The 27,577-nt window shown below is 31.2% G+C and overlaps 2 protein-coding genes and 2 long non-coding RNA genes across 6 annotated transcripts; 1 reads left to right on the top strand and 3 right to left on the bottom strand.

The window, feature by feature from the left end:
* Window positions 1-8,986: 8,986 nt before the first annotated feature.
* Window positions 8,987-13,857, bottom strand: UAH (ureidoglycolate amidohydrolase). 2 transcript variants are annotated; one of them, XR_843158.1, is made up of 13 exons: window positions 13,579-13,857; window positions 13,294-13,379; window positions 12,942-13,016; window positions 12,532-12,660; window positions 12,054-12,140; window positions 11,686-11,888; window positions 11,503-11,605; window positions 10,906-10,997; window positions 10,673-10,735; window positions 10,203-10,443; window positions 9,857-9,897; window positions 9,238-9,511; window positions 8,987-9,003 (listed from the first exon to the last, which is right to left on the bottom strand). XR_843158.1 is itself a non-coding variant. In XM_011032243.1 (12 exons), exons 1-12 carry the CDS (start codon window positions 13,780-13,782, stop codon window positions 9,414-9,416), a joined length of 1,422 nt encoding a protein of 473 aa, XP_011030545.1. In that variant the 5' UTR covers window positions 13,783-13,857; the 3' UTR covers window positions 9,172-9,413. The 2 variants fall into 2 exon arrangements, 1 of the variants encoding a protein (XP_011030545.1); XM_011032243.1 differs by lacking the exon at window positions 8,987-9,003 and having other exon boundaries at window positions 9,172-9,511.
* A 3,427-nt stretch (window positions 13,858-17,284) lies between these two features.
* Window positions 17,285-19,867, top strand: LOC105129964 (uncharacterized). Of its 2 annotated transcripts, XM_011032242.1 has the most exons (6): window positions 17,285-17,558; window positions 17,640-17,782; window positions 17,944-18,072; window positions 18,522-18,920; window positions 19,017-19,050; window positions 19,189-19,867. In XM_011032242.1, the coding sequence occupies exons 1-6, from the start codon at window positions 17,426-17,428 to the stop codon at window positions 19,662-19,664; spliced, it is 1,314 nt and encodes a 437-aa protein (XP_011030544.1). In that variant the 5' UTR covers window positions 17,285-17,425; the 3' UTR covers window positions 19,665-19,867. The 2 variants fall into 2 exon arrangements, with proteins under 2 accessions (XP_011030544.1, XP_011030543.1); XM_011032241.1 differs by having other exon boundaries at window positions 19,017-19,867.
* Window positions 19,868-22,822: 2,955 nt separating this feature from the next.
* On the bottom strand, window positions 22,823-23,412 carry LOC105129962 (uncharacterized). Its single transcript, XR_843156.1, has 2 exons — window positions 23,304-23,412; window positions 22,823-23,203 (listed from the first exon to the last, which is right to left on the bottom strand). It is a non-coding gene; the product is annotated as an uncharacterized LOC105129962 (long non-coding RNA).
* A 2,760-nt stretch (window positions 23,413-26,172) lies between these two features.
* LOC105129963 (uncharacterized) lies at window positions 26,173-26,797 on the bottom strand. Its single transcript, XR_843157.1, has 2 exons — window positions 26,620-26,797; window positions 26,173-26,523 (listed from the first exon to the last, which is right to left on the bottom strand). It is a non-coding gene; the product is annotated as an uncharacterized LOC105129963 (long non-coding RNA).
* Window positions 26,798-27,577: the final 780 nt, after the last annotated feature.

The raw sequence follows: 27,577 nt of genomic DNA, 5'->3' as shown, positions 1-27,577 counted from the left end.
TGAATTTTGAAATTGAGAACGCTGTTAATCTAGGGCTTCTAACTGTAGTTTTCTTATGTTTCAGGATCTCAACTTTTATTTTTTCTATTTCCGGGATTTTACTCCCAAGATTGGATCAATCCATTTAGAGTAGTGACAGGAGTACTTGCATTTTTTACAAAATATCTCTTTGTGTACCCTTATATGATAAGTTTTCCAAATCATAGAAAGTGAATTTTATCACAATAATAATAATAATAATAATAATTATTATTATTATTAATAGCATGATTTATAAGTTAATATTTAGATTTATTAATTTAATATTTTATAAATATTAAAAATAAATTAAAATTTTGTTTATATTTAATATATAGTTATATGAAAATAATAATATCACCTGTAACCAAAAACATGTTAAATTAACACTTATTGAATCAAGTTTAGTGATTTTATTTTTTATTTTTTATTCTTTATATTTATATTTTAAGTTATGCTTCTCTTTCTCATTTTTATCATGAGGATATTCTATGTACCTAAATAATACAATATTTTTAGCATTATAGGATATCCAAATATTCAGTCTTACAACAAAATAATATTACAATAATTTTTTTTAACATAATATCAAGAAAGCGAATTTCTTACACCGAATTCTTTAATATTTTTTGCTTTATTACTCGTTCAATCATTAGGTTTTTTAAATTTTTATTTATTTTATTTTCTTAACTTTTTTTTTTCATTTTCTTTCTATCATTATCATACATCTCTTAATAGAAAACTTTTTTTTGTTGATCCTTTTTGTTTTTGCTTTTTTTTTTTTTATCATCATCACATCTCTACGAATCTTTCATACTCTTAGCTTCATTACTTTGTATTTTATAGTAAGCACACCATTTTTTTTTTGCACAACCCTCTTGTTTAGTTGCCAATGATGGGCTTGGAATTCTAAACAGACTATTAATGATAAGTTGGGGAAAGGTGAGGATGACATAAAATTTTATTAACATCGATCTATATTTTATCAAGCGTTTAAACTCTAGTTCTAGAATTTACTAGCTTTATTTTTTGTTGTTCATAAATTTCAATTTGATATCCCAGCTAATAAAATTAAATATAAAATATTATAATTTCTAATAAATTTTAAATTTATAAAGCTTTTACTTGAAAAATATGTTAAAAACACCACTTTACAATTTAAATTTTTAAATCGAATCAAGATTATTTCTTGACATATCTATCTACGTAGATGTCATGAATTTTGTTAAAAATAAAAGAAAAATCATGATTCAATCATTAGTACATTTATAAAATATTATAATTTTATAGTTTTTTTTTTTTTGGTTTTGAATTTGATTACGTGTGATAAAGTGGAAAGCAAATCCACTTGCTAATCGGACCAAGCCTCTAACAATTGGCACATGGTCCAAGAATTATCTTTTTACTTGTTTAATATTTTTAATTCTCACCGTTGATTTCGAATTATTAAGGATGATGCCAGGTCCTTTTTGTTACCAAGAATGCTCCAATACAAATGTTTCCGTTTAAAAAATAATGCCAAACTGGGCGCTCCCTTTTCTCGATAGAACATTGAGCAACGTACGTGGAATCTATCATGCCCACCATCCTCAATCTCATACACATGTCTTCGATTTTTTATTTCATGTCGGAGTTGGTGAATAAATAATTTAGTACTATATGAGAAACGAATAATTTTTTATTTGTTTGTGGAAGAGGACGAATTCAGTGCAATTTAACCACTCCAGGAAATCAATCATTGGTCACGCCTATTATTTAATTTTTAGAACAAAGTCTGCAGAAGAGTACCAACCGATCCACCCATTAAAAACCAAGGTTAGCAACTTTGCCGCAAAGGCAAGCTGTCACGATCCTTCAACAATTTTATTAAATTAAAAGAAATTGACAACAAAGACTTAACTGGTAACAAAAATAAAGGATGGTTCTGAGCATATTCTAGGTTGCTTGCATCTGTACAAGGATATATTCGAGGTTGGTGAATTCTTTTACAAGCACATGTTTATGTTTACTTTTGTATTTAAAAAATGTTTTTTTTAAATAATTTTTTATTTTAAATTGATATTTTTTAATATTTTTATATATTTTGATATGCTGATGTTAAAAAATATTTTTAAAAAATAAAAAAAATATTTTTAATATATTTTTAAATAAAAAACACTTTAAAAAATAATCACAACCATACTTATAAATAAAAAATCTTTATAAGTTTTCTCCATAAGTTTTTTACAATGTGAAATTTATTTAGAGTCTATGTAATGTTATAGTAATTATTGTTGTTTTAAGGTGTTTTTTATTTGAGAATATATTAATATAATTATAAATTAAAAAAAGTATTTTTTTTTAAATATATTTCTAAGAGGAAAAAACAAAAGCCTTTTGAAAAACAAAATTAAATTAAAAAAATTATAATAACCATTGCGAACCCTGCTGGCAGATGGCTTTGTTTTTTCTGTCTCTCTCTTGAGCAGCCACCTTGATCTTTCACAGAGAATAACCCATCTGTTTAAAATTAGAATCCTATCCTTCACGGCCTAGTACGAACATGTCTCCCATGTTAATATATTTAGAAACAACACAGCATCACTCTGTTGAGAGGCAGCTCTGTGAATTAACGTGCTGGCTTCGCTTGAAATAGCGACGGAAACATTTCGAATGTTACATCGATGGAAGGGCCATGTCTCAACTCTGTTAATGTAAACAGAAAATTCCATTTTTTCTCTCCCAGAACTAATAAAGATACATATGTTTTACGTAATTTGGCAAAATTAGCTGGGATGTTTGGCCATGGCATTATGATTTTCAAGAGGATGTTCATGTCTTAACCAGAAAGCAATTTGTAGAGGAGAAGACGTTCCATCGAAATAATTGCCATCCTTGATTATTCCTGCTTAACCCTCTTGACAAAGCCCCAGCACCCTCTAATTAATTTAACACCCACCTCTTAAATCTCATGCCTGCTTTACCTGTGCCCACTTTGATTAATATCATTCAATGTCCTTGGCAGGAAAGACAGGTAGGCGACGGCCTCTGGTTCTTGCTTCTATCTCTGCCTAAACCCTCTAGCTGCTAGCTAGACCTTCACAGTCGCCGTCCAGGGTAACTGAAAACTCAAATTTCCACCGGCGAGCTCAATATACTCTACTGGTTGGAAACGTCACTCACCCATTTAGGATGATAATTTCATGTTGAGAGACAACTCGCACTCAAGATTCTGTTTAGGGATTATCCGATGAATAATCTCTTGCCCTATATAGAACAGTTTAATGCATGCATGGAAATTAATATACCCTATGAAGATTAAAGTTTCTTAATTATACATTAAATACAATTAACGATCATGATATAAACGAACAAGTGTGCCTAAATCTATTCAAGAGAAAATTTACGGGGTCCAAATTAACTCTTGAAGTTGGTGAGACGTGTAGCGGCAATTATAGATAACTGCAAAGATTACAGGGAAGGTATGGCGGAGGAAGACGGGGTGAGCTGTGAAGAAAGAATCAAGTATGGGACCCCACGTACAATATTAGAAGAATGATACATCTTTCTACCTCCATCACGCCTTTAACCTTGAATTCCAAGCGAATGATTTGATCATCAGGTGGCTCCCACACATATCCCAGAATGGACGTGCCAACGGCCATGATCAATGACTATCATCACCAACTCGAGAGCTCGACCTGTGTTTTAGCCCCTCAAAATCAATAAAAGTCTCCTTCGGGACCAGAAATTAATGATAACAACAAAGCAAAGTCTACCTGCACGCTTACCATATCTCACTGGTGCCGGTCTGACTCTCTGGGGATCATCCGCTGCCCAGCAGCGTCACAGAAAAGTTCGAGTATTTTATTATGATAAGCAGTCAACGAATCCTGCATCAAGATCAAGTGTGGGCCCATCACGTTCAATCGATTGGTGAAGTGTCTCGATTAACATTTAATTTCTTGATTGATCATGCTAATTTGTTGTTAGAATGAACCATGTCAATTCTTATGCCCTCGCATTAATGGTGGATCAATCAAGAATGAAAATGAAAATCTTATTGAGATTTCTTCTCGTTTTGATGACTCATCTTTATCCTTCGTGTCCCTTTCTGCCAAAAAAAAAATGAAAATGAAAATAAAATATTGGTATTTGCTTGAATTGTTATATTTATTTTCTTTCGATAGATAATTTTAAAAGATTGAAATAAATTTTTGTTGATGGATGTCCCATTCAACGCTATGATATGTTAACACCTCTGCGTTGTCACCATGGCCAACAAACACGGTCACCGTCCGATCATATTTTAAGTGTCACGCTTTGATGCAAGAATTTTTTTTGTTAGAAAATAATTTTTTTAAGATATTTTTTTTAGGATAAATATTTTTCTATTCTACAGTCTTTTGTTTTTCTATTTGAAGCACATGATTTTCTCATTTTATTTTTTTATTCAGTATTACTAATGATTTCCAGTTTTTTTATATAAAAAGGTTATAATAATCTTTTGGCATGTGAGATATGAATAAATAAAAGATAAATATTTTGAGTGTCTCCCTTGTAGTGCTAATTTCTTGGTATTTCAAAGTTTTAACGTATAACAAACATTATTATTTTTTACTTACATTTACATTAATTGATATTAAAATTCATATATTTATAATGGTTGGTTATTATATAACGTTAAATAATTATAGATTAAAAAAATAAAAAAAAACAAAACTAGACGTAATTCAAGATGAAGTGATTCCCATAAAGAAGAATTTTTGTGATTAGGATAGTTTTTACTAAGATCTAAACTCAAGGACAAGTTTCATCCAGTACAAATAAAAATATATGAATAATCTTTATTTTAGGAAAATAGATATTTGTTTTAGTTAATTTTATTTATTTATATTTCTATTTTTCTATTATTATTATGATTTTCTAGTTTTTTTCAATTTAAAGATAATAGTTTTCTAATTTATTTTTTTCTAATTAGTATTACTTAGGTTTTATATATATATATATATATATATATATATATATATATATATTAGTATTACTTAGGTTTTATATATATATATATATTGTAATGCTTTTCTGACTTGTAAAATATGGATAAATAAAAAATAAATATTCTGGATGGATCCTCTGTAACCATAATCTTCAAAGTCTTTGAAAGTTTTTGCTTATAATAAATATTTTCTTTTTGCTCTCTTACGTGTCACTCTCTCTGTTTTTTTCTTCCTTTTATAAGCCGATATGCATCAATAATTAATTCTTGGTGTCAAGCGAGGGGAGAGCCAAACTTCACGCCTGTTGAATAGGGATTAATTTCAAAGCTTCAAAACGCGTATGTATTGTATCAATTTATTCATTTTATAAATCTATTATTATTTTTATTTATTATGTCCCTATATTGTATTTTCTTAATCAATTATATACTTTGACTGATAAATTACAAACCATAAGTTTGAGGTTTTAGGTTTTTTTATACTAGAACAGGAAGAAAAAAACACAAATGGCGGGTTGAATAATTCATAAACCCTAGAATCTCAAATGATTTTTTTAAAAAATAACTAAATCTAATAAAACATGAAAAATCAAATTAAATTGCATTCACACTTCAACAACTCAATGACAATTTTATTTCTATAAAACAAACTATATTAATTTAATTCTTTCACCATTTATCATCAATGAATCAACTTTTCAAACAATTAATTATTGTAATAAAATTAATCTCAACTATAAAAATATATCACATTAATATTTAAAAAATCAAATATGAAATGTAAAAATAAGGTTAAAGGTAACAACATTTAAGATAAAGAGGATTGAATTGAAACTCTTTCGAAGAAAAGGGACCTAGCATGCGTGATATTATTATTGGTTGTTGTGATGACTAGGACATGGTTGAATCTAAGCTGAAAACACTAGAGAAGGTCGTGTATTATTGGATGTTATTATCGAGGGTTGTGGAGGATCGAATCGGAGTTAGAGACACATAAAAGGTCCTTAATTTGTTGAATTGATGGGTTCTAAAATCTGAGATGCTTAGGAATTAAATTAATGTATTGGATAATTGGTTAATTTTTTAGTTTAAGTAATTTGATTTATTTTCCCTAACTAAGGTGTATGATAACTTGATATGAAAAACTCAGGTGGTTGGTGGTAGTAGATGATGCATAATAAGTTAAGGTGATTAATAATTGTGGTAGTAGTAGCTTAGCAAGTAATACCTAGTAAGTTAAGGTGACTAATAACTAGTACTTGTAAAAGATACACTTTGATGAATATGAGATTTTTTTATAGTAAAGGTAATAACTTTGTAAAAAGAGAAAGTACAATGATAGTTTAGAATGATATATTCTGAAAATACATATGTTGAAAATGTTAAGAATAAAAAGATTGTGAACAATTGACTTAAAGGATTAATGGTGTATTTATAGTTTACGTGTCTTGTTCTTTTATAAAGGTGAGGGGTTAAAGTTTAATTTGATCATTGTGATATTTAAAGTTGTATTTTAATTAAAAGAATACATATTGAATTAATATAAATTATTAAAGGAATCGCAAGGGATCTTGAAAAACTTGTCTGATAAATGTTAGGCTTAAGTAAGATGTCTGAACCTATTAAAAATGAAGAATAAATCTAGATGCATTGTTTGAATCCAAGCATGTCAAGCTTAGGCGTAGAAGCCCCAGCTCATAAGGGTGCTAGAATGTACACCTAACACCAGCTGAGGAACACGCCCAACATGGGATCGAGTTTGTTGTTCGTTTTTATGCTGATGCTCTTTTAATTTTGACTTTAAGCTACTATGTTAAAGCCCATTATTTTTAGGCTCTAAGTGTATATCGGACTCGAGCTTAATAGTATGAGCTAATTGTGCTTTTTCGTGCTTTTTTAAAGGGTTTTTTTTATTAACATGGACATTTAGGTTAATTTATGCATATCTCAATTAGTCTTATGAGTGTTGAAGTTAACAATCATATAAATTTTTAATTATTTTAAGAATACTCAAACTCGTGATTATAAAAAACAAATTTAAAATTTAACCAATTAAAATATTTAATTTTTTAAATTCATCCTAAAAAATAATTTTATTTTATTTGAAACCATCAATTACCCAATTAGATTGGGACAAAGCAAGCTTGCTGACATCGGGGATTTGCTGGCATGGTCAGGGTTAGACGGTTAGTTGTCGTGAGTGGCTGTACTTTGATGGAACCTTCATCGGCTTTTAAATGGTGGTCACCGTACTTGGGTTTTTTCATTTAACTTGTGTGCATAGTTTTAAAACCCGGGCCGGCCCGGTGGGTTGACCCGGGGCTGGAACCGGGCCGGGTTGATGAAAAAATAAGGTAAGCCATGACCCAGCGTGACCCGGCCGACCCGACGGGTTGACCCGGAAACCCGGACGACCCGGCAAAACCCGGTCAAAAACCCGGTGGTAACCCGTTGACTTTTATTTATTTTTTATTGAAACGACGTCGTTTTGAATTGTTTTTAAAATAAAAATTGACCCGGCCGACCCATTCGACCCGGTCAAAACCCGGTGACCCGGTCAAAACCCGGAACCCGGACCTTGGACCGGGCCAGCCATCGGGCCGGGTTTAAAAACTATGCTTGTGTGTTTTTTTTTTTTTTAATAGTTGGTTAAAAAATCTCAAATTTTGACAAGTGTCTAATATTAACCATAATTAAGCATTATACTGTAAAGAAATATAATAACTTGAAAAACATATTATAAAAATATAATAAACCAAAACAATAGGAATATTTTATTGCTTTAGGCTATTAATTTAACCACTGCAACAAATATGAGAGGCTAACTTGATATTATTATTGTTATTATTTTTGACAAATAACTTGGTTTAAGTCTTCCACAAGATATAATTGAGCTTTCTCTTATAATATATTATTTTGAAGCAGAACTTTTTCTTATATATATATAAAACTGGGTGTGGACAATTTATAATTTTAATTTGCTGTTAGAATGAATGGTACCGGGTCTTACCATTATTTTATCTTTCTACTTTCTATTTTTTTCTTAATTGTGATTTAAACCCTTTATTGTTTTTAGTATTGATTGACTCCATGTATCATGTAAATAGTCAATATAATTCTTTTGTTGAATTATCATGATTAATAGAATTAATCTGTTTTTTAAAATGTTTTTTATTTTAAAAATGCATTGAAAAATTATTTTTTTATTTTTTAGAATTTATTTTTGACTAGCAGCACCTTGGCCACACTTTTTTCTGTTCTGTATTTTTCAAATAGGATGTTCAAAACATGCAGATTTTCATCAGTAAAAAGATTTCTCATCAAGACCACAAGCTGTTTATTGAAAATGAGGAATGTTTATATCATAAATATATAAGTTGCGGATCATACTTTACACGAACCTTGCAACTTGATAATTTAGTAGATTTGTATTTGTATCTATAAGAATATTTAAGAGTGTGATAATAATAATTTTTTAAAATATTTTTTGATTTAAAAATATATCAAAATATTTTTTTATTTTTTAAAAATTTATTTCTGACATCAATACATTAAAATTATCTAAAATTATATATATATATATAAATAATATAAAATAAAAAAATAATTTATTTCAAAAAATATTTTTAAATACAAAAACAAACATGCTATGAAAAACAGCTTTAAATAACCTCCAAGGAAAGTAGATTTTGGAATCGGCACTGTTTTAAGATAACCAGCTTTAAACGAGGAGGATTAAACTGCTATGAAAAACAAAGAAACAAGATGATACAAACGTGGCAGCTGAGCGCTATAGATGATACTTACGTGGCAGCTTTACCAGATAGAAATTCATCCCAGTTTCGTTTATATACTAGGTGCGAGGTAAAAGCCAACTGTTTGAAGGTGCTCAGCTTAGAACAACTAAGATCAAAACTAGTTGCTAATCCCACGAAAATTGCAGTATTGGACACCGAATCGAATTCCATTACTATGACTAATGCTTGATGCATCAAAAGAAGGTACATTTCCTGGTAAAGAGAGGGTAAATTTCGTTCGGAATATAACAGATCATATTGCAGTACCTGTGCACCGCTATCAGTTAAGGAGACCGACTGGTTTTCTTTGTGCACTTGACGCCTTTTCTTTGAGCAAGTCCAAAGGCATTGGCATCTCAACTCCCGTGCAATTAGTTCAAATTTGGATTTAGAAGCTTGCTTCTTTACTTCCTTTCCACGCATATTAATGCTGGAATCTCCAACGTCGTTGATTCAAATAGAAAGTTTACATCACATATTTTAGAGATGAGAATTGGGCATGGAATAATCAGATGCTTTATTCAAAATGTCCTACTTTCGAGTCCTGTAATATAGAGCGGGGTTCTAGGAGTTTCCTATCTGGGAAACTAAGCGGTTATTTAGCAAGAGCGGCAAAGAATGCATTAGTTCAAGGACAGCTTGGCAAGGGTCATTGCTAATACTTTCACCCCATTTCCCATGTCGTGACTGGACGCGTATTCTTCAGGTTTATGGCTGTACCCTGCAAAACCAAATGTCTGTATATATTAGCTAGTCACCAGAAAGATCGTTTATGGCTCTATAGGATCTATGCGATCATCTATAGCAGCCATCAGAGGGTTTTCCTTCAACAGGATCTCATTGTGCTTCAATAAATGGATAGTGTCACATGCAAATAGCAGTAGCGGAAAACATGTAAGGAAATAGATTTTGAAGCATGCTGCATGCTACATTAAAAGATGAAGGTCACCGAATGATGACAAGTAAATTTGAACTTCAATTGCCTGCCAATATTTTGTGATGCCAAATCAACTAAGCAAGACAAAAGGTGTTGAAATTTTAGCCATAGAGTGAAAGAAACTCATACCTTTGTAACATGGTATGAACAACATGCCCATAGGAGATACCCTACAAGGATATGTAAGAAGTATTAAATTCTACAATCAGATGCTAAGGCAACAATTGAGGTGTCATATTGTATAACACTGACAGGGTCATAACAGAATATAATCATATAGACAACAAGTAGAAATTGCATAAAGAGATTCAAAGGAGAGAGAGGCATCAGCAGTGCGATTTCATTTTATTTTGGTGTGTGTTTGTGCAGAGGTTCAAGAAAAATAGAAATTGAGGAGCAGAAGGAAGGACATTTCAACTTCAATCATGAAAATCCAACATTTATGTCATTTGCATATATTTTGTGGTGTGTTTACCTAGCCATGAACAGGGAATCATGGTAAGCTCTGCTTATCATCAACTTATGTGTTAGGTTCAACTCTTTTGATGCAGCTTCCATTGCCTCAATCACTGAGTTGTCAGAAAGCGCTGGTGGGTCCTGATTTACGATTTTGAACTCTGATAGCCTGACCCCACGCTTGCTAGCTATTTTAGTAGCAGATTGATGAATTTTTTCAATTACATCATTTCTTCGCTTTTCATCAATGTCTCGTGTGTCTGCCAAAATGTAGAAGAAATACTAATCCAGATGGATAAACTCACACAAATTCAATTAGTATAGGAACTAACAGCACAGGAACATCCTGTGAAAAATCAAAAACCAATTTGAGACGTGCCAAAACCAAACATGTAACACATTAACCGGCATGACACAACCATTTTTTAGCATTTACTTTGTGATGAACTATATCCCATCAGGGAAGCTAATTTACGGTAAGAAGCATACCAATTTCTACATGTGATTTGCTTGGGATACTGTTGATTGCTCCAGGATGCAGCTCCAAAATACCTTCAAAAACAAGAATTGATAATATATACCAGAGATCCATGAAACATGAATGTTCTTTAAGAAGAGATGATGGCACAACATTCTAAAAGAAATATCAATGAGAAAAAAAAAAACAAAAAAAAAACATAGCCTTATGCTTTGGTTCAGGTATGAAACAAAACATGACATACCTACTGTACCAACAGTGTCAATGGAACCAGATCCCAATACATGTTTCTCAACAGCTAGTGCTAACTCCGCAGCTGCCAGTCCAGCATCATTTCTGCTCCAAAGTATTCATGTACATATTAACACTACAATTTTCAGCAACAAGAAAACCATAATAATTACAATAAAAAATCAAGTTCCAGTTGGAAAATTTGAAATTGGATAGATGACAATAAGTTAATAACAACATAAAGAACCTGCTCCTGATTCACTGTAATTAACCTAGCAGTTATCTACACATCTGGAGGGACTTGAACTAATTTGGAGAAATTTACAAGATTGAGAAAATTTCAAATGAGAGCTAGATTTAGTGAAGCTATGCAAAGAAAGAAAAAGCAGAAGTAATATGAGGAAAACGCTCAAAATAGAAGTTATAAAGATCTTTGGAATACCATAACCAGATGGGTAAAAAAACACATAGACCCACAGTTTTATGAAGCTAACCCTTTTGGCCTGGCAGAAAACAATCACATATAGGCAATTCTTCAATGAGACATGTGCACTGGTTCAGAAAGTTACAACCCGGAGAAAAAACATGTCAAAATATTAGCAAGGATCACCTATTTGGCATCAAGACAGCTCCAGCATGGCCCCCATTGCCTTCAAAGTCTACTTTTAAGCTTGCAGGGGCTGCAATTGCAGTTACTATACCTATAGATAGACCTGAATCGACATTTAAAGCAGATTAATAAGAGCTTCAATTTGTGGCTTTGAAAGGATAAAATAGAAGAGAAGTTGCCTACCTTCTGCTTCTAGAATGGGTCCCTGCTCGATATGCAGCTCCACAAAAGCAGAGTAACTTCCTTCCTTTAAGAAAACACTGGATATGTCATCATGTTCTTTCGCATACCCAGCAGATCGAGCAGCCTCCAAAAAGGATATATTTTGGCCATCAACAGTAGTCTTCAGAGCTTCTGCAAGTGCTTCACTCCCTGCCAATAAGCGGCTGCATGTCAAACATGGGACATGAGGTTCCTTGTACAAGTGACTGGTATGATATACTAAAATATTCCTAGAATGGAAAAGATAAATAGATAAAAACTGGAGAAGAAAAGTAGCCAGTATGCTTATTTAGCGACTGATGTAAAGATAATCATATGCTGGTCCTAACCTTCCCAGGCAGCTAATCCCAAAGCGTGTTGGCTCTTCTGAGGTGAACAAGACAACCTCCAGTGATCTTTTAGGTTTGAACCCAGACCTGTAACAGTTCCATTCAGCATAATGTTGACACAAATTAATAGCTATCTGCTGTACATTTGTTTGAAAATGTCATATGTATTTTTTAAAAAAACCAAGAAGATTATCTTAAAAAATCAGGATGGGAAAGCAAATTATTGCAATGTTTTCATTTGGAAACAGAATTGCTAAAATGCAAGGCGACCGCTGTTTCATGTAGACTGGTTGTTGCTTCAAATGAAGTAGAACCGTGCATAAAAACTGAGCAAACCATTAATATTCTACATTTGCAGCAATGCATTTGGAGCTACACTTGTTCTTGATCCACCCACAAAAATATCCAAGGAAAAGCAATACAGTCTTTCAGTTTTTATAGCAAATACCCTTGTTCACATCAGCCAGAAAGTGCTAACCTTTTTAGCACATTTATGGCTTCTATTGCACCTAAAACACCAACAACTCCATCATATTTCCCAGAATATGGAATAGCATCGATATGAGAACCAGTCGCAACTGGAACAAGATCTGACTCATAACCATCCCTGCAGAAGACACAACACAAGTAAAATTACAGAAAAATGAAATCCAGAAAAATAAAGAGAGGTATACTGATATGTGCTTAAAATCGAACATTTCAATCCAAAGATCACGAACAAAAAAATCAAATTAATGATCATTTGAAACACAAACAACCAGCCTTATTGAGCAACAAAATCGGAGTTATTATTGAGTTTACACAAATGAAAGCTTGATATATCTTTGAAAATTGTGTGTGAGAAATGATTATAGAAAACAAAATTAATAGATGACAAAATAAACTTACCAGCGACCAAATATGTTACCCACAGCATCCTCTCTAACAGACAATCCAGAGAGCCCCATCAAGTTTTTGATGTACCTGGAGTAAAATATTTGCAAGAACACTGGTATAAGACCAAATATATATGATTGCAGTTGTATTATTGTCGTAAAAGATACGAAACGCACCATACTGTAATTTGCAAATTCCCACACCCCAATTAATTCCATGAAAACATACATTTCCTATATGTTAATGAAGCATTAGACTACGGAGTCTGAATACTAATAATAAAGCACACCTAAAGGAACTATCACGGCCACCGAAGATTACAATATATCTGGTGGAAATGAAGAGAAATTTTTAATGGAATTACCTGCGTGCCAAAACATCCTTTTCAGTGTACAAAATCCTGGTAACAGATGGGGCAGGAGTATCCGAGAAAGTAGAAAGCTCATCGATCTAACAACCAAAGAAAAAATAATAACAACATTATCTTACAAAAGAGAAACATCACCTCTGTTGGAAGGACTTAACCAATAAAGAAACATGGAATAACAATACAGATACTTCGTCAAAAACCCAGAAAAATAAAATCAAAACACAGCGATATTGAACTACAAAAAAGGTTAAAGAAGAAATATTTCGAATTAGTGAGTACCTGGTTTTGGAGAGTTGTGGTGTCAACTCTAAGGAAAGAAACCAGTGAGTTTGGAGGAGCAGACGGGTAATCAGTTGATTCGTGTAACGGGTATCCAGAGAAGTCCTCCATAGTTTTGGCTGTTGGGTCTTCATTATTTATTGCAAGGATTCCAGAGACTGAGAATTGAAACAGGAGAAGAAGAAAGAATCTCAGAGACATCATTTTCTGGGTTGGGAGGCTTTGGGTGGGCACTGAAACACATGATAGATGTTACCAGGTTTATCATGCCAGCAAGTGCCAATCCGACACTCCCATTTCTGGCACTTTTGTCGTTTCATGTTGCTTTCGCATGTTTTATTATTATTATTATTATTATTTCAACTATAAATAAGCATCTATCTCAATTAATTTTTTAAACTTTAAAATTAATAATAATTTAAAACTTTTAATAACTTTAAAATTTATAACATTTAAATTAATGATATTTATAAAATAAATTCAAAACTAAACTAGCTAAATTATGTTTTTTAAAATTATTTATTAATATTAATTTATATTTAATTAAAAATTTTGCTGCTGATTTTATTTTCCTTTATTCACATGGAACTGGAAGTACTGGAAATATATAGAATAATTTTTTGATTGTTATTAATGTATGATTGAGTAGGAATCTTGCTGCTGATTTTATTTTCCTTTGATCACATGGAGCTAGAAATAAGAATATTTTTTTTTATTCTTATTAATCTATGATTGAGTAGGAATCTTGTTACTGATTTTATTTTCCTTTGTTCACAGTGAACTGGAAATATATACAATTTACTTAAATGAATAAAAATTAAATTTATATTTTAAAAAAATTCATGATCTAAAAGGTAAACACGTATAAAATTCAATAAATAAACCCATGATTGAAAAAAAAATATTATGTAAGACCGAGCATATTAATATTATTATTTAAAAATAAATATTTTTATTTCAAAAAATAAAATTCATTTATCTAAAAAAAATAGATGAATTAAAATAATATCTTGAAAAATTAAATATAAACAAACAATTTTAAAAAACTCTATATTAAAAAAAAAACACACAAAGCCCATAATATAGGTTATATGACCGAAATAAACCTGAATAAAATAAATTAAATATAATTACAAAATTATTATTTTAAAAAAACTAATGCAAAATAATAAGATTATATAAAACCGCATCCTAAACAAATTACATATTAAAAAATAAAATTAGACAAAAAAAAATATAAAAGGATCTAAATAAAAACAAGGGTGAGGACAAATATTAATTAGAGCACAAATAATTTTTTTCAAATGGGTTGTTAAATTGAATTGAAAAAATAGCTTTAATAAAAAAAAATAAAAAAATGAGGATCAGGATAAAAAAAATAAAAAAAACTTTGATTGAATGGTAAAATTAAAAGCATGAAAAAAATCAGTAAAGAGTCAAGGAAAAAAAAATAAAAAAGGATTGAGATGAAAAAAAAAAGAGAAATTTTAATTGAATAAATAAATTAAAAAAACTTATAAAAACAAAACAACAAATTAAAAGAATAAAAACTAAGATTAAAAACAAAACAAATAATAAATTGCAATTAAAAAACTAAATTGAAAAAAAACTTATATAAAATGAATAAAAATAAAAAAAGAATTATAACATACTTAAAAAAAATAAAGAAAAAACAACCGACTACTAGCAATAATCTAATCACTATATATCATTACGTGACAAACCATATAAAAAAAGATATGATGACAGATTTAGTGGGATGACTAGATGCTAGATTTGTATAACAAATAGAATCATACATACTGCCTGAATAATACAGACATTATATACTTACCGAATGGCACGGCTGAAAGCTAAATTTGTCTAATAGATGATATCATATGTGCTAGTAATTAATTTAATTTAAGGATTCAAAAAATAACATAAAAATACTAAATTATATTTTAATCATGTAAAAAAAAAATAATGCAAATATTCATGAACAATCTTTAATGATCAAATCAGTGAAAAAGACCAAATCACTCCTAGCCTTGATGTTTAATTTTTTCCACCTAAGGGTAAGTAAATATTTTTACAATGACAATTCATACTAGATTGCATCTATTTGCGATAATAAAACTTCCACGCATCTTAAAGTTTCTGTCTGTGTATATATATATAACAAGGATTAATGTTGGGGTTGTTGTTAAAGCAGGTGTTTGGTGTTGCAGTAGATATATTTTTTAAAAATATTTTTGTTTGAAAATATATTAATTTTTTAAAAGAAATTTATGTCAAAATATTAAAATTATTGAAAAATATTTTTAAAAACATTTATTTGATATTTTTTTAAGATTAATATGCTCTTTAAAAACATAAAAAAAAACAAAGCTACTACATTAATTCTCACATTCTCAAATATAATTTTTTTTTAAAAAAAACATAAATGTTGGTCAATTCTTAGATCATCCCTGAATCTTTTCACTAGAGCCTGCTTATTGTTTGTTATTTTTTTTAAAAAAACTAATAACTTTAGCACGAAGAGAAATTAAAAATATAGTCGATATAAAAAAAACCATGAATTATTTTTTTTTATCTGAAAGGGTATCTGATGGCATACAAATTATAAAAGTTTATAAATATTTTTATCTAATTAAACATAAAATAATACAAGACAATAATCAAGGATCTCATAAAAAAGAAAAATCAGGAATCAGACTTAATAATTTTTATAGATTTTAATGTGATTTTATTATTTTTTATATTTATCTATTGGTTTTTGTAAACCTATTTTAAATTAATTTTAAAATTTTAAAATTTAATAAAATATCAACAAAGTACTATATAGGTTATAAAAGACATAAAAAGCTTATTTTATATTATTTAAGATTTTATATGATGTATAAATAGGTATATAAATAAAAAGCGGGATTGATATATATTTTCTATTCTGTTCTTAATTATAAATTATAGAAATAATTGAATTAATATATTTGATATTTACTAATGTTTTTATATCGCAATCGCTATTTTTTAAGATTTAAGAGTGTTTTTGTGAAATCAAATATTTCAACACATGACTCAAACTTTTATAAATAATTATGATTATATATTATTTTTAAAAATGAATAAATAAATATATGAACAATTTTAGATTTAAACCTAGTCAAAAGTAGTAGAATTATTTATATAGGGTGTTTACTAGTGTTGTAAATATTTGTTTTTAAATTTTTTTAGAAATATTTAAAAATATTTTTTTAAAAAATTATTTTTCACTATTAGTACATCAAAAAAATAAAAAAATAAAATTTTAACAAACCTTTATTTGGACAATAAACTTGTAAATGGGGCTAAAAAATATATAGATATGAATGTTTTAGTATGAATGGATCCTTGCATGTTATAAAATAATTTGTTTAAAAAGGTGTTTGTTTTTGTATTTTTGAAAAACATTGAGATTTTTAAAATTTATTTATTTTTTTAAAATTATTTTATACGTTGACATTAAAAATAAAAATAAAAAATTATTTTAAAATATTTTAAAATAAAAAAATACTTTTTAAAAAATATTGTGGCTCTGGGATAATTATACTCTATCCAAATTACAGGACCCTGATGCAAGGCAAATATTGTGGCTCTAGGATAATTATACTCTACCCAAATTACAGGACCCTGATGCAAGGCAATTTAGGACTCAGTTGGGTTTTGATTTAATGCTACCCGAATCAGTGAATCCATTTTCACAATCCTAGCGAATTTCAAGAGAATGCGGGAAGAAGTCCACCCTGTCCTCTCCACAAGCAAATAAAACCCCACGACCGAATCTCTCTGCCACTTTAGTAACTTCCCGGAGAAGCCGAACCAAAAAATGGAGTCGACAATGGCCAGGCATACTTGCCTGAAGCTTGAAATCCCCGAACCAATCTTCATAAAAGGCACTTGGTTTCCCTATCACTTCAATCTCTCCATCACCGACGGCCTTAATTCCTGGTTCTGCAACGGTAAATAAAACCCCACAATTTGCTCTCTTATTCCATATCATTTTCATTCTCAAACCAGAATTTTAATCTTCTTTTTGACAGCAACGGAAGAGGAGGTGAGAGATAGAGCAGCACAATGGGACCAACCTGTGTCTACCTACATTCAATTGGCCGAGAAACATTTAGGGTTTCAAATTCCCGGTTCTGTTTACAAATTTACTGATGCTGGAGAGGGGAATAAACGAGTTAGTACTACCTTTCCCCTTTCCCTTTTTCATCATAAATAATAAAAAAGTTGCTGCTTTAGTGGAAATTTCTTTTTCATCATAAATAGTAAAAAAGTTGCTGCTTTAGTGGAAATTTGAGTGGATTTTCGTAAGAACTTAAAAACTGTGGTTGGTTGTAGTTGTCGTGGACTTTTGAGAAAGAAGGGACAAAGCTGGAATGGCGATGGAAATGCCAGCCCTCGCCTGATACTAAGAAGACTACTACTTTAATCTTGGATTTTCTTATGGATGCTAACATCAGACTAAGTGTGAGTTCTTTTTTTCTTCTTTTGATTTCTATCTGGATTGCGTTGATGTTGTTATGGGGTTTTCGTTCCTCTCTGCAAATACTGTTCTTTGTGACCATACAGTATCGTTTCTTGATCGTATGTTTTAATTTTCATGTTTTATCCCAGCATTCCTCTGTAATTTGAGACTTCATAGCACATCTAATCAAGAGTCAAAGCCTCTGTGATATTATTTACTTTTATCATGCTATATTATTGGTGCAAAAACAAGAGAACTTAATTATTGGAATGATCAGTGTGAGGTTTTACTCGTTAGTATCCTTTCTGGACATATACCATCTGAATTATTGAGATTTTGTGCTTGCTGATTGTGAAATGAGATTGTTTCAGGATTTTCATAAAATGTTTCAGGATTTTCATAAAATGTTTGTGCTGTTTCGTAATGGGACTGACTAGGGTTGCTGTTGTAGATGGGAAAGAGTAAGGAAGTTAAAACATCCTATGAAACTGAGAATAATTTAGCCATGGATGTATTGGATCGAGGAATTGAAACTGAATGTAAAGCAGTTAAGGCTGTGTGGAGTAGAAGGAGTACACATATATTTTGTGATATTTGTATCCAAGCTGTTCAGATGGGCTTGCGACCTGGGACTCATTTCTCTAAACATGGATGGAGGTATGTTATTGGACAATTTGAGAAACAGAGTGGACAAAGTTTTACCAAGAAGCAGTTGAAAAACAAGTGGGATGGGATAAAGAAGGACTGGAAGATTTGGAAATCTTTGCTAGGTCAAGAAAACGAACTTGGTTGGGATCCCAATAAACAAACAGTTGCTGCCTCTGATGATTGGTGGGATGAAAAGATCAAGGTTAGTTTCAAGAATAAATTTTAGGGGCTATGTGGCTATGGTTTTTCCTTTCATATATTGATTCACACATGGATTTATTTTTTCATATCAATATAGGCAATGCCAGCAGCTGAAAAATTCCGAAATTCGGGTATTGAGCCTGATCTTTGTTCCAAATATGATTTCATGTTCACTGGATCAAGTGCTTGGCCCACCTCTTCAGCTGTTTTTATAGACGAGGAGGAAAATGATGGCAATCTCATGCAACCTGATGTTAATATTGAACCAGCTGTGCATGTGGAAGGGAGTGGTGATTTAGGGGATGAGCCTACTTTTGTGGAGAGTTTGGACGAGATGTTGAATGCTGCATGTGTAGACCGGGATTCCCTCCAGATTGAGGAGCAGGGAAATGACAAGAAACAAAAGAGAGTTGATGAATCTGGCACACAATCAGTCAAGAAAGGAAGGAATCAATCAGGAGGCACAGTGAAGTTATCCCGCAAACTTGACAGGTTGATGGCCACTGTTGAGAGTGGGGGTAGTGTCACTTCGAGGAGGAGAGATGCTCAAGGATGTAGCATTATAGAGGTCATGGATGAATTGCATTCTATGCCAGACATTGTGAAAGGCAGCGGCCTTCATGTATTTGCTTCAGAGTTTTTCCTATTAAGGACTAGAAGAGAGATGTGGTTTGCAATGAGAGAACCAAAAGCCAAAATAAATTGGCTAAAGACTATGTATGATAAATCTGTAGCAAATCAGTAGGTTGGCTCAAGGTTTTCTTGCCTTTTCATGTTTATTTCTGGCGTTGCCAGTGGTTTGAGTTGCTTTGCAGGTTCTACATTTTTTTCTGGTATTATGAACAGTTCCATCATGTTTGCTTGTATTGACCAGGGCTGTCTGTTTGTGATAATTAGGCGTGTTTGTAGACAGTGTTATTTATGATGTTTATTTTGACAAAATATCCATATTATTGTGCGTAGTTACTCACCTTTTACTGAAGTGTTGTTTTTCTTAAAAGTAAAACTACACATGTAATCATGTAGTCACTAACCTGTCGCATCATTTCATTAAATGAAACATAGCATCCTTCATGAGCTAGTAAGATATTTTTGTCAAGAGATTTAGTATTTTCAGTATTATTCTTTGAACATTTTCTGTGTAAAAAGTGGCAAATTCATCATGTTTATGTTTTCTGATGATGAATACGGATGAGATTATGCTGATTCTTGTTCTGAATATTATGAGGAGTTGATAAAATATATGATGTTGGTGATGATGACTTTTATTGAAAAAATGAGGATGTCAATGATGCTAGCTACAATGATGATGAGGAAACATTTGAAAGGCTCAATCACTTGAGTTTACTTGTGTATAGGAAGAAGTTGTCAGAAAGACTCTGAAAAAATGAGGATGTCAATGATGCTAACTACAATGATGAGGAGGAAACATTTGAAAGGCTCAATCACTTTAGTTTACTTATGTATAGGAAGAAGTTGTCAGAAAGACTCAGTCATTTGAACGACTGAAAGGAGAAGCTGAGAAGTGTTTGGCACAAAGTGAGAAATTTAACAGTCAGAAGATGGAATTTGAAGCTGCAGTATATGCAAAGGTGTGTTACTATGTGCCTTTAAATTCACAGAAAAGTATTATAACACTGCTACTTTCTTGATTTAAGTTCATTGCATCGTTGCTTGATTCTGCTAATAAAGTTTGAAGCAGAACTGAAGTGATTGGTAATACTGTCTTTGTGCATGGATTTAGCTGAGGATGGTTTTAGTTTGATAGAGTTTTGTGTTCTGTTGAAGATATACAGTCTCGTACAGTTTTATCATAGTTGAAACATTGTTGCTGAGGTTTGATTGTTGAATAATGTTTTGTCGTCATGAAATGCCAAATAAATTTTTTGTTTAAATAAGTCATGTTTGGTTAGCACAATTGGATATTAAGTTTGAATTCCATGCGTGCCCTTGTTTATCTATGTGATTTTGAAATTTGCATGTCAATTGTCCAAAACCATCCATTCATTTGATACTGGATATACCTTTTGATGGGAGAGTTTATAAGGAAGACTGGAGTGAGAAAGTCACCTCCAGATCTCCACTTTATTTCTGTAATGGTTTGGAAGAGTGGACCAATATGATGGGAGCCTATTCCCATAAACATTGGTCAATGAGACCATAACACAGTAGAGGAAATCTAAATGGCAACAGCACTGAAGTCTAGAGTCAACTGTTAATCTTTTTGGTTAAAAACATGATTATTTAAATGCAGTTTTCTAGAAATTATGTTTTTGTTTTACCTCGTATGTAATGCACGGTATGGGTATCTGTCACTTCTCCACCGAGGATGTATATTTCGTCTTGCATCCTTTTTGACATGTTAGAGCTAATTTGGTTTTTCTTGGCTTATAGTTTCTTGGGGTCTTAAATTCAAAGAAACGGAAACTTAGAGAACTTCGAGATCAGCTCTCGAAGAAGGAAATTTCTGGACAATTGGCACAGGAAGAGGAAGATTCTGACAAAACTGAGAGTTTTGATAGAGGTAGTGATGATGAGATAAGCGTGGAAGAACCTCAGGAGAAACTTGCAGGCACTTCTAAGGATCTACCACCTCGCAGGGTTATGTTAGGAAGAAGATAACCCACAAGTAGCATTTCATCTGCAAACTGTAGTCTTGGCACAAAAGCAATGCACTTCCTCCATGCCTTCCTGTCCTTTTCAAGCCTACCTCCTTCTGCACCAATTGCATCTCACCTCTGCTGATTGTCTAGAAGTTATTTTTTTCTGCAAGAAATTAATACATGCCACTGAACTTGCGTTTGCTTTCTTTTACTGATTTACTTTAAATTAAATAGAACATTAGACCTTTTGACAGAACACTGAAATTTGTCTTTCAATGTTCTGTCAAAAGGAAAAAAAATACAAAGTCTTCGAATTCAGCCTTGTCTTTCCTTTTGACAGAACACTGAAAGACAAGGCTGAATTCCAAGACTTAATATTTTTTTTTTAACGTACTCGAGCCTATATGTGTATTCTAAGACTTAATATATATATTTTTTTTAACGTACTCGAGCCTATATGTGCATCATCTTTCTGCTTCGTCTCCGAAGTTTGTTGATATGTTGAGCTTTAGGAGCTAATCTTCGCTTTTACAGTTTCGTTTCCCATCTTCCGTCGCTTCCATTTTCGGATGCGGTCTCAGCACGGTGGCAAATGACCGGCAAAAATTTACGGCCAAGGGATTCTATTTGGTGGCCAAATGGCAGGCAAGCTTAATTCTACCGACAGCTGAACTGCTATGTGTGCGTTCTTGTTTTTCATTTTCCAACCTTCCGGTTTTCAGTTTTTTTAATTAAAAATCAGAACATATGTTTATTTCCTGTTTTTCGGAATATCTTTCCAAAATAGAAAATTAGAGAATACAAGAGATAAAAAGATGATTATTTGGATTTTATAAAAGAACCACCTCATGATTTTATTACTTCCTCTCTACTAAAACAACTACCGTGCCACCACATCTGATCAAAAATGAATTAAGTCCCTTTTTTTTGCCGTGCCACCACATCTGATCAAAAATGAAGATCAAAAATGAATTAAGTCCCTTTTTTTTTTTTACCTTTTTTACCCTTCAGTGGAGCAGGTACCCCCCCCCCAATCTTTTTGTTTAATTTCCTTTCCTTTTCTTTCTATTTCCCCCTCTTTTTTCTTTCACTTTCATCTTTTTTTTTCCTTCTAATTTTATCATTAAATATTTTTTTGATTTTAAATTTATTTTTATAATTCTTTTTGGTTTGTCATAACTTGAATCAATCAAATATATTATTGTTTTAATATTAAAAAAATAAAATATCATCTTGATTATATATATATATAAGAACATGAATATTTAATTACCAGAAGGAACAATAAAATACTCACAAATTAAGGGTATAAATGTATATATATTTATTGCTATTAAATTTCATGACAATACAAGGAGAAATACAATTTTATCAAGCAATAAATGCATGGAGATCAGAGCCTCCTTATTTAAATTTTATTCAAGACAGTCAGTGATGCAACAGCATCTAACAAATAACCAAGAAAATATTGGAGTTTGTTTTGTGTATTAACCAATCATAGGGACTCTAAAGACAATGTTATTTTTATCAACCCAAACCCAAACCCTATCACACCGGAAGTTTTGGATGACCGCTGATCCTTCAGGCACCATTTTAGCTCTAACAAGAGGATTTTCTCTCTCGATCGTTGTAGCAGCGACCTTCCCCTCTGCTCCAAGAAGCTCTGGCCATGAACTCTTACCTGCATGCACACAACAAGTTCTGCGTCACAACTCACAACAAACCATGCACATGAAATTCTCGATATCGCTAATTTTCACGGGAAGAAAAATATTCATTACCTTCGCAATATGTAGACGCCATTTGTTTTAAATTCCGCTTCGCTCTTTTGTGCTGTTTCTTTGTTACGATTTAATTTTGTTCGGATCGAGGTGGGAATTTATAGTCTACCATAACGGGCAGCTAATGGTTGGTGATAATTGACTTTCAAGCCGCCAGCCAAAAAACTAATTAAGATGGGCAGTTGATTGTTTTGGCAGAGATAAGGATAAAGGATGCATGTTTTCGTATGAACTTGGCTACTTTCCGACACTTGATTTTGTTTGAAAAATCTCATTAGTACTGTCCGAAGAGGAGATGACACCTAATATGGCTGAAAGATTCTGTCTTCCTCGTCCAAAACCTTAATTAGGTGAAAATCTGGACGAGAAAAGTATTAGCCTAACCTATTTTAATGCATGATATCATTGGGAAAGCAAGCTGTTGTTTGTTACAACTTGGAGTTAATTAGGATCAAATGGATAATATTCTATCGATCCTGAAATATCTCCTCCACGTGTGACGTGGCGTGAACAGAAGCCTAACCTATATTACGTCCAAACTCGTATAAACGTGAGAAACCTGAACTCATTACATGCATGTAACTGATCATAAACTACGGAGGTTGGTAGGTACGATCTTAATGGTCAAGACTATAATTAAGGATGGTAGATCTTGCATGTCTTTGATATGATTACAGGAAAAATTATCCATCAAGAAACAAGATTTTATTATTATATTTTTATTAAAAAAAATTATCAATTTTTTTTTATTAGTATATTTTTATCAAAAAATATTTATAAATATAAATTTTTTGGAATACAAATATGTCTTATTAAAAACATACCGTATAAAACTTATAAATTATAAATAAATATCACGAGATTATTAGAACAAATTAAATTTTATTATTTTGTTTTCTATTAGTATATATTTTTGTACTATTTTTATCTAGAATATTATTGTATTTTTTTTAAATATATAAAATTTTCAAAACACAAATATGCTACAATAATTAACTGAAAATTAACGAAGCTCCTTCACTAAATATTGAAGCCATATCTATATATTCAGTTGTTGCATTTGTCAAGGCTTGGTACCCTACTTGAGTAGAGGAAAGCGCAATTGTCAAGTTGCTTTTCGGTAGGCCGTGTGAACAAGTTCTTCTCTAGAAATTGGTATATGCACTTGTAGATTTATATATATGATGATCTATATACATCCAGTCTACTTCTGTAAAGGTCTCAATAAGTAAAAAATTACACTAATTAAAAGCAATTTTTTTTTTTTATAATCATCGATTTTATTAGAAAAAAAATTACACTAATTAAAAGCAATTAAGTTTTTTTTTTATAATCATCGATTTTATTAATAAATACATGGCTATATATTTAGAAAATAACTATATAAAAAAAGATAAAGAAACAGCTATGAAAAATAAAAACACACACACAAAAAAAAAGAATTAATTAATCAGGTTCCTTTACCGATTTAAGCTTACATTGGATTCTTGAATTGAATGACTTGTTTAATGTTAGCTCTCCTTTAGTAAGGTTGTTGATGGCGAATAATAAAATGGCCAATCAATCGGCATGTGGCCTTTGACCATATTATTTTACTCAATTTAGTATTTTTTTTCTTCTCATTTTTATTTTTTACAAAAATATTTATTGAAATTAGAAAAAAAACACAAAGAAAAAAAATGAAAAAGGGGTATTTAATTTTGTAGAAAAATATTTCTATAAGAAAATAGAACAATTTCGATTCTCAATCTACCCGTCTTCTCTAATGTTCTTTTTTCCTTCAAATTTCAATAAATGTTTTCTATGATAAAAAAAGGAAAAGAAAAATAAAAAAAATAGTCAACATAGTCAAAGGACACATGTTGGCTGATTAGCCATTTTGGTAAATGCCTTCAGTGACGTTGGTAATGGAATGCCCATGTTAAACTAAGGATCAAATTAACACTTTAATTGATAAAGATAAATGATTAATCAAATTGCTTTTAGTAAAATAACGGTACAGTTAGATTAAAAAAGATTCATGTATTTTTATTTTTTTATTGACTGATTCACTTGAGAAAAAAAATTAAAAAATAAGAGTCACAAATTATAAATAAAAAAATAATTATTATTAACTAAAAATAATAAGATTTTTGAATGAAAAATAGACATGAATATTTATGAATTATAACTTTTATTCAATTATTTTGACGTGTTTTAAAAAATCTTCTCATTATTTGACGAGAACACTCCGGCCGAACATGTTCGAAAGAATTTGTGCTCCATATATCCAAAACCTTATAATAACACTATATTTGACCCGGCCAGCACGACCCGTGATTAAACATTTCTGATCATGGCAACTGTTTAGCGTGATATTAATGGGAAACGCAAGCTCTTAACATGTTAAAAACACTCAAGAGAAATACTTGTTTATTTGTGATTTCGTGTCACAATTTAATTTTTTTCTTTTTAATTCGAAGATTAATGAGTTAGTATAGATTTCGATAAGCTTTTTGTATGCGTTTATATATACAATTACAAATATTAAGTACTAAAAACATTTACTGTGGATTTTTCTTTGGGAAAAAAATCAAAACTGGATTACTTAAAGGCGCTAGCCAGCAAGGTGATGGCGAGGAAAGAAAAGGTCAACAGGGATATCACAACCAAACCAGAAATTCTGCATCCCTGTCCAGAGCCTGCTATTAGCTAGATTGTCATCACTGCCATTTCCTTCTCTATGAAAACTGATCTAAAACCTTTATACGTAGAAAAGATAGCATTGAACTCATGATGCCGTTCATGGTGATAGATATTGGTAGAATATAATTAATCACATATAACTCTATTAGGGGTGGTGTATATTTATAATTAAGTTCAATGGAAATACATAGAGAAATACAACTTTTATCAAGATTGCAATACATACATGGAGATTGGATCCAAGCTCCTCATTTCATTTTATTCTTTTATTCTAGGTACAGCCCACAATTCCACAGCATTCCTTAACACTTATCACAAGAACATATCGCAGTTTTTGGATCTTAACCAATTACAGGGACTATATAAACAATGCCACCTTTATCAACCCAGACCCAGACCCTATCGCATTGAAAATTCTGGATGACTGACGATCCTTCTGGCACAATTATAGCTTCAACCAGAGGATTTTCTCTCTCGATCTTTGTGACAGCGCACTTCCCGTCTACTTCAAGAAGCTCTGGCTATGAACTCTTACCTGCATGGAGACAAGTTAATTTTTTTTTTCAAAACAAACTATGGACATGACGTTTTCAATTACTGTTTAATTTCAGCGAGAAAGAATATTCATTACCTTGACAAATAGATGCCATTTTTTCTCCTTTTGATCACCGTTTAGTATTGTTTCCTTGTTCTGAATTTAGTTTTGTTGAAATTGAGGTGGGCTGTGAGCATATTTATAGAGTAGCATTCATAATTGGTGGCTATTGGTTGGTGATCATTGACTTTTGTTCCAGCAGCCAGCCAATAAACTAATAATTAAGTTCGAAAGTTGATTGCTTTGGCAGAGATAAGGACAACAAGGATGCATGCATGTTTTCGTATGAAAATATAGCCTAGAGTTTCCTAGACATTACGTTTATCTTCTTCTTCTCTTCTTGTTCATAAGTGGGGGTTTCATTATTCTAAGCACGCTCTATCTTCATCCACAGACAAGTAACATATATTCTTTCACATTGATATCATGCAATCTGTACATGTGAAGAATGCAATTTCCAATATTCTAATTTGGGTCAATAACTTCGGATATAATTTGAAGAAACGAAAATGGCAAACACAGATGGCATGATCTTGAATTCAGACACGTTTCTTTGATCGTGTTGTCATAACTCAATTTTTGATCTTTTTTTTTTAAAAAATGATGAAAAACATGTAAAAATAAAATAATTGAAAAATAAATTAAAATTTGAGCTAGAGGCAACATGATTGGAAGTTTAAACATTTAATTAAACTCTTGATTAGTTTAATTAATTAAATTAATGGCTCAATTGGAGAATTGATTCAATTAAAATTTAGATCATTTTAATTAAGGGTTTAATTGAAAAATTAATGAGTTTGAGGACTTAATCAAAATTTTATTTAATTCATTAAATAAATTCAGGGACTTAATTGAAATTAATCCAAGGATAAAATTAAAATATTTCTGGCATCAAATTGTTAAATTTCCAGAGGCAGGGGTCAAATTGAAAATTCTCATTTTCTGCCAAAACGGCACCGTTGCTAAGGAACAGTCGTGCGTCTTCTCCATCCCG

The sequence above is a fragment of the Populus euphratica genome, unplaced genomic scaffold, assembly GCF_000495115.2.
Source record: "Populus euphratica unplaced genomic scaffold, PopEup_1.0 scaffold17.1, whole genome shotgun sequence".
Lineage (NCBI taxonomy): Eukaryota > Viridiplantae > Streptophyta > Magnoliopsida > Malpighiales > Salicaceae > Populus > Populus euphratica.
This window is presented reverse-complemented; position numbering and strand designations above follow the sequence as displayed.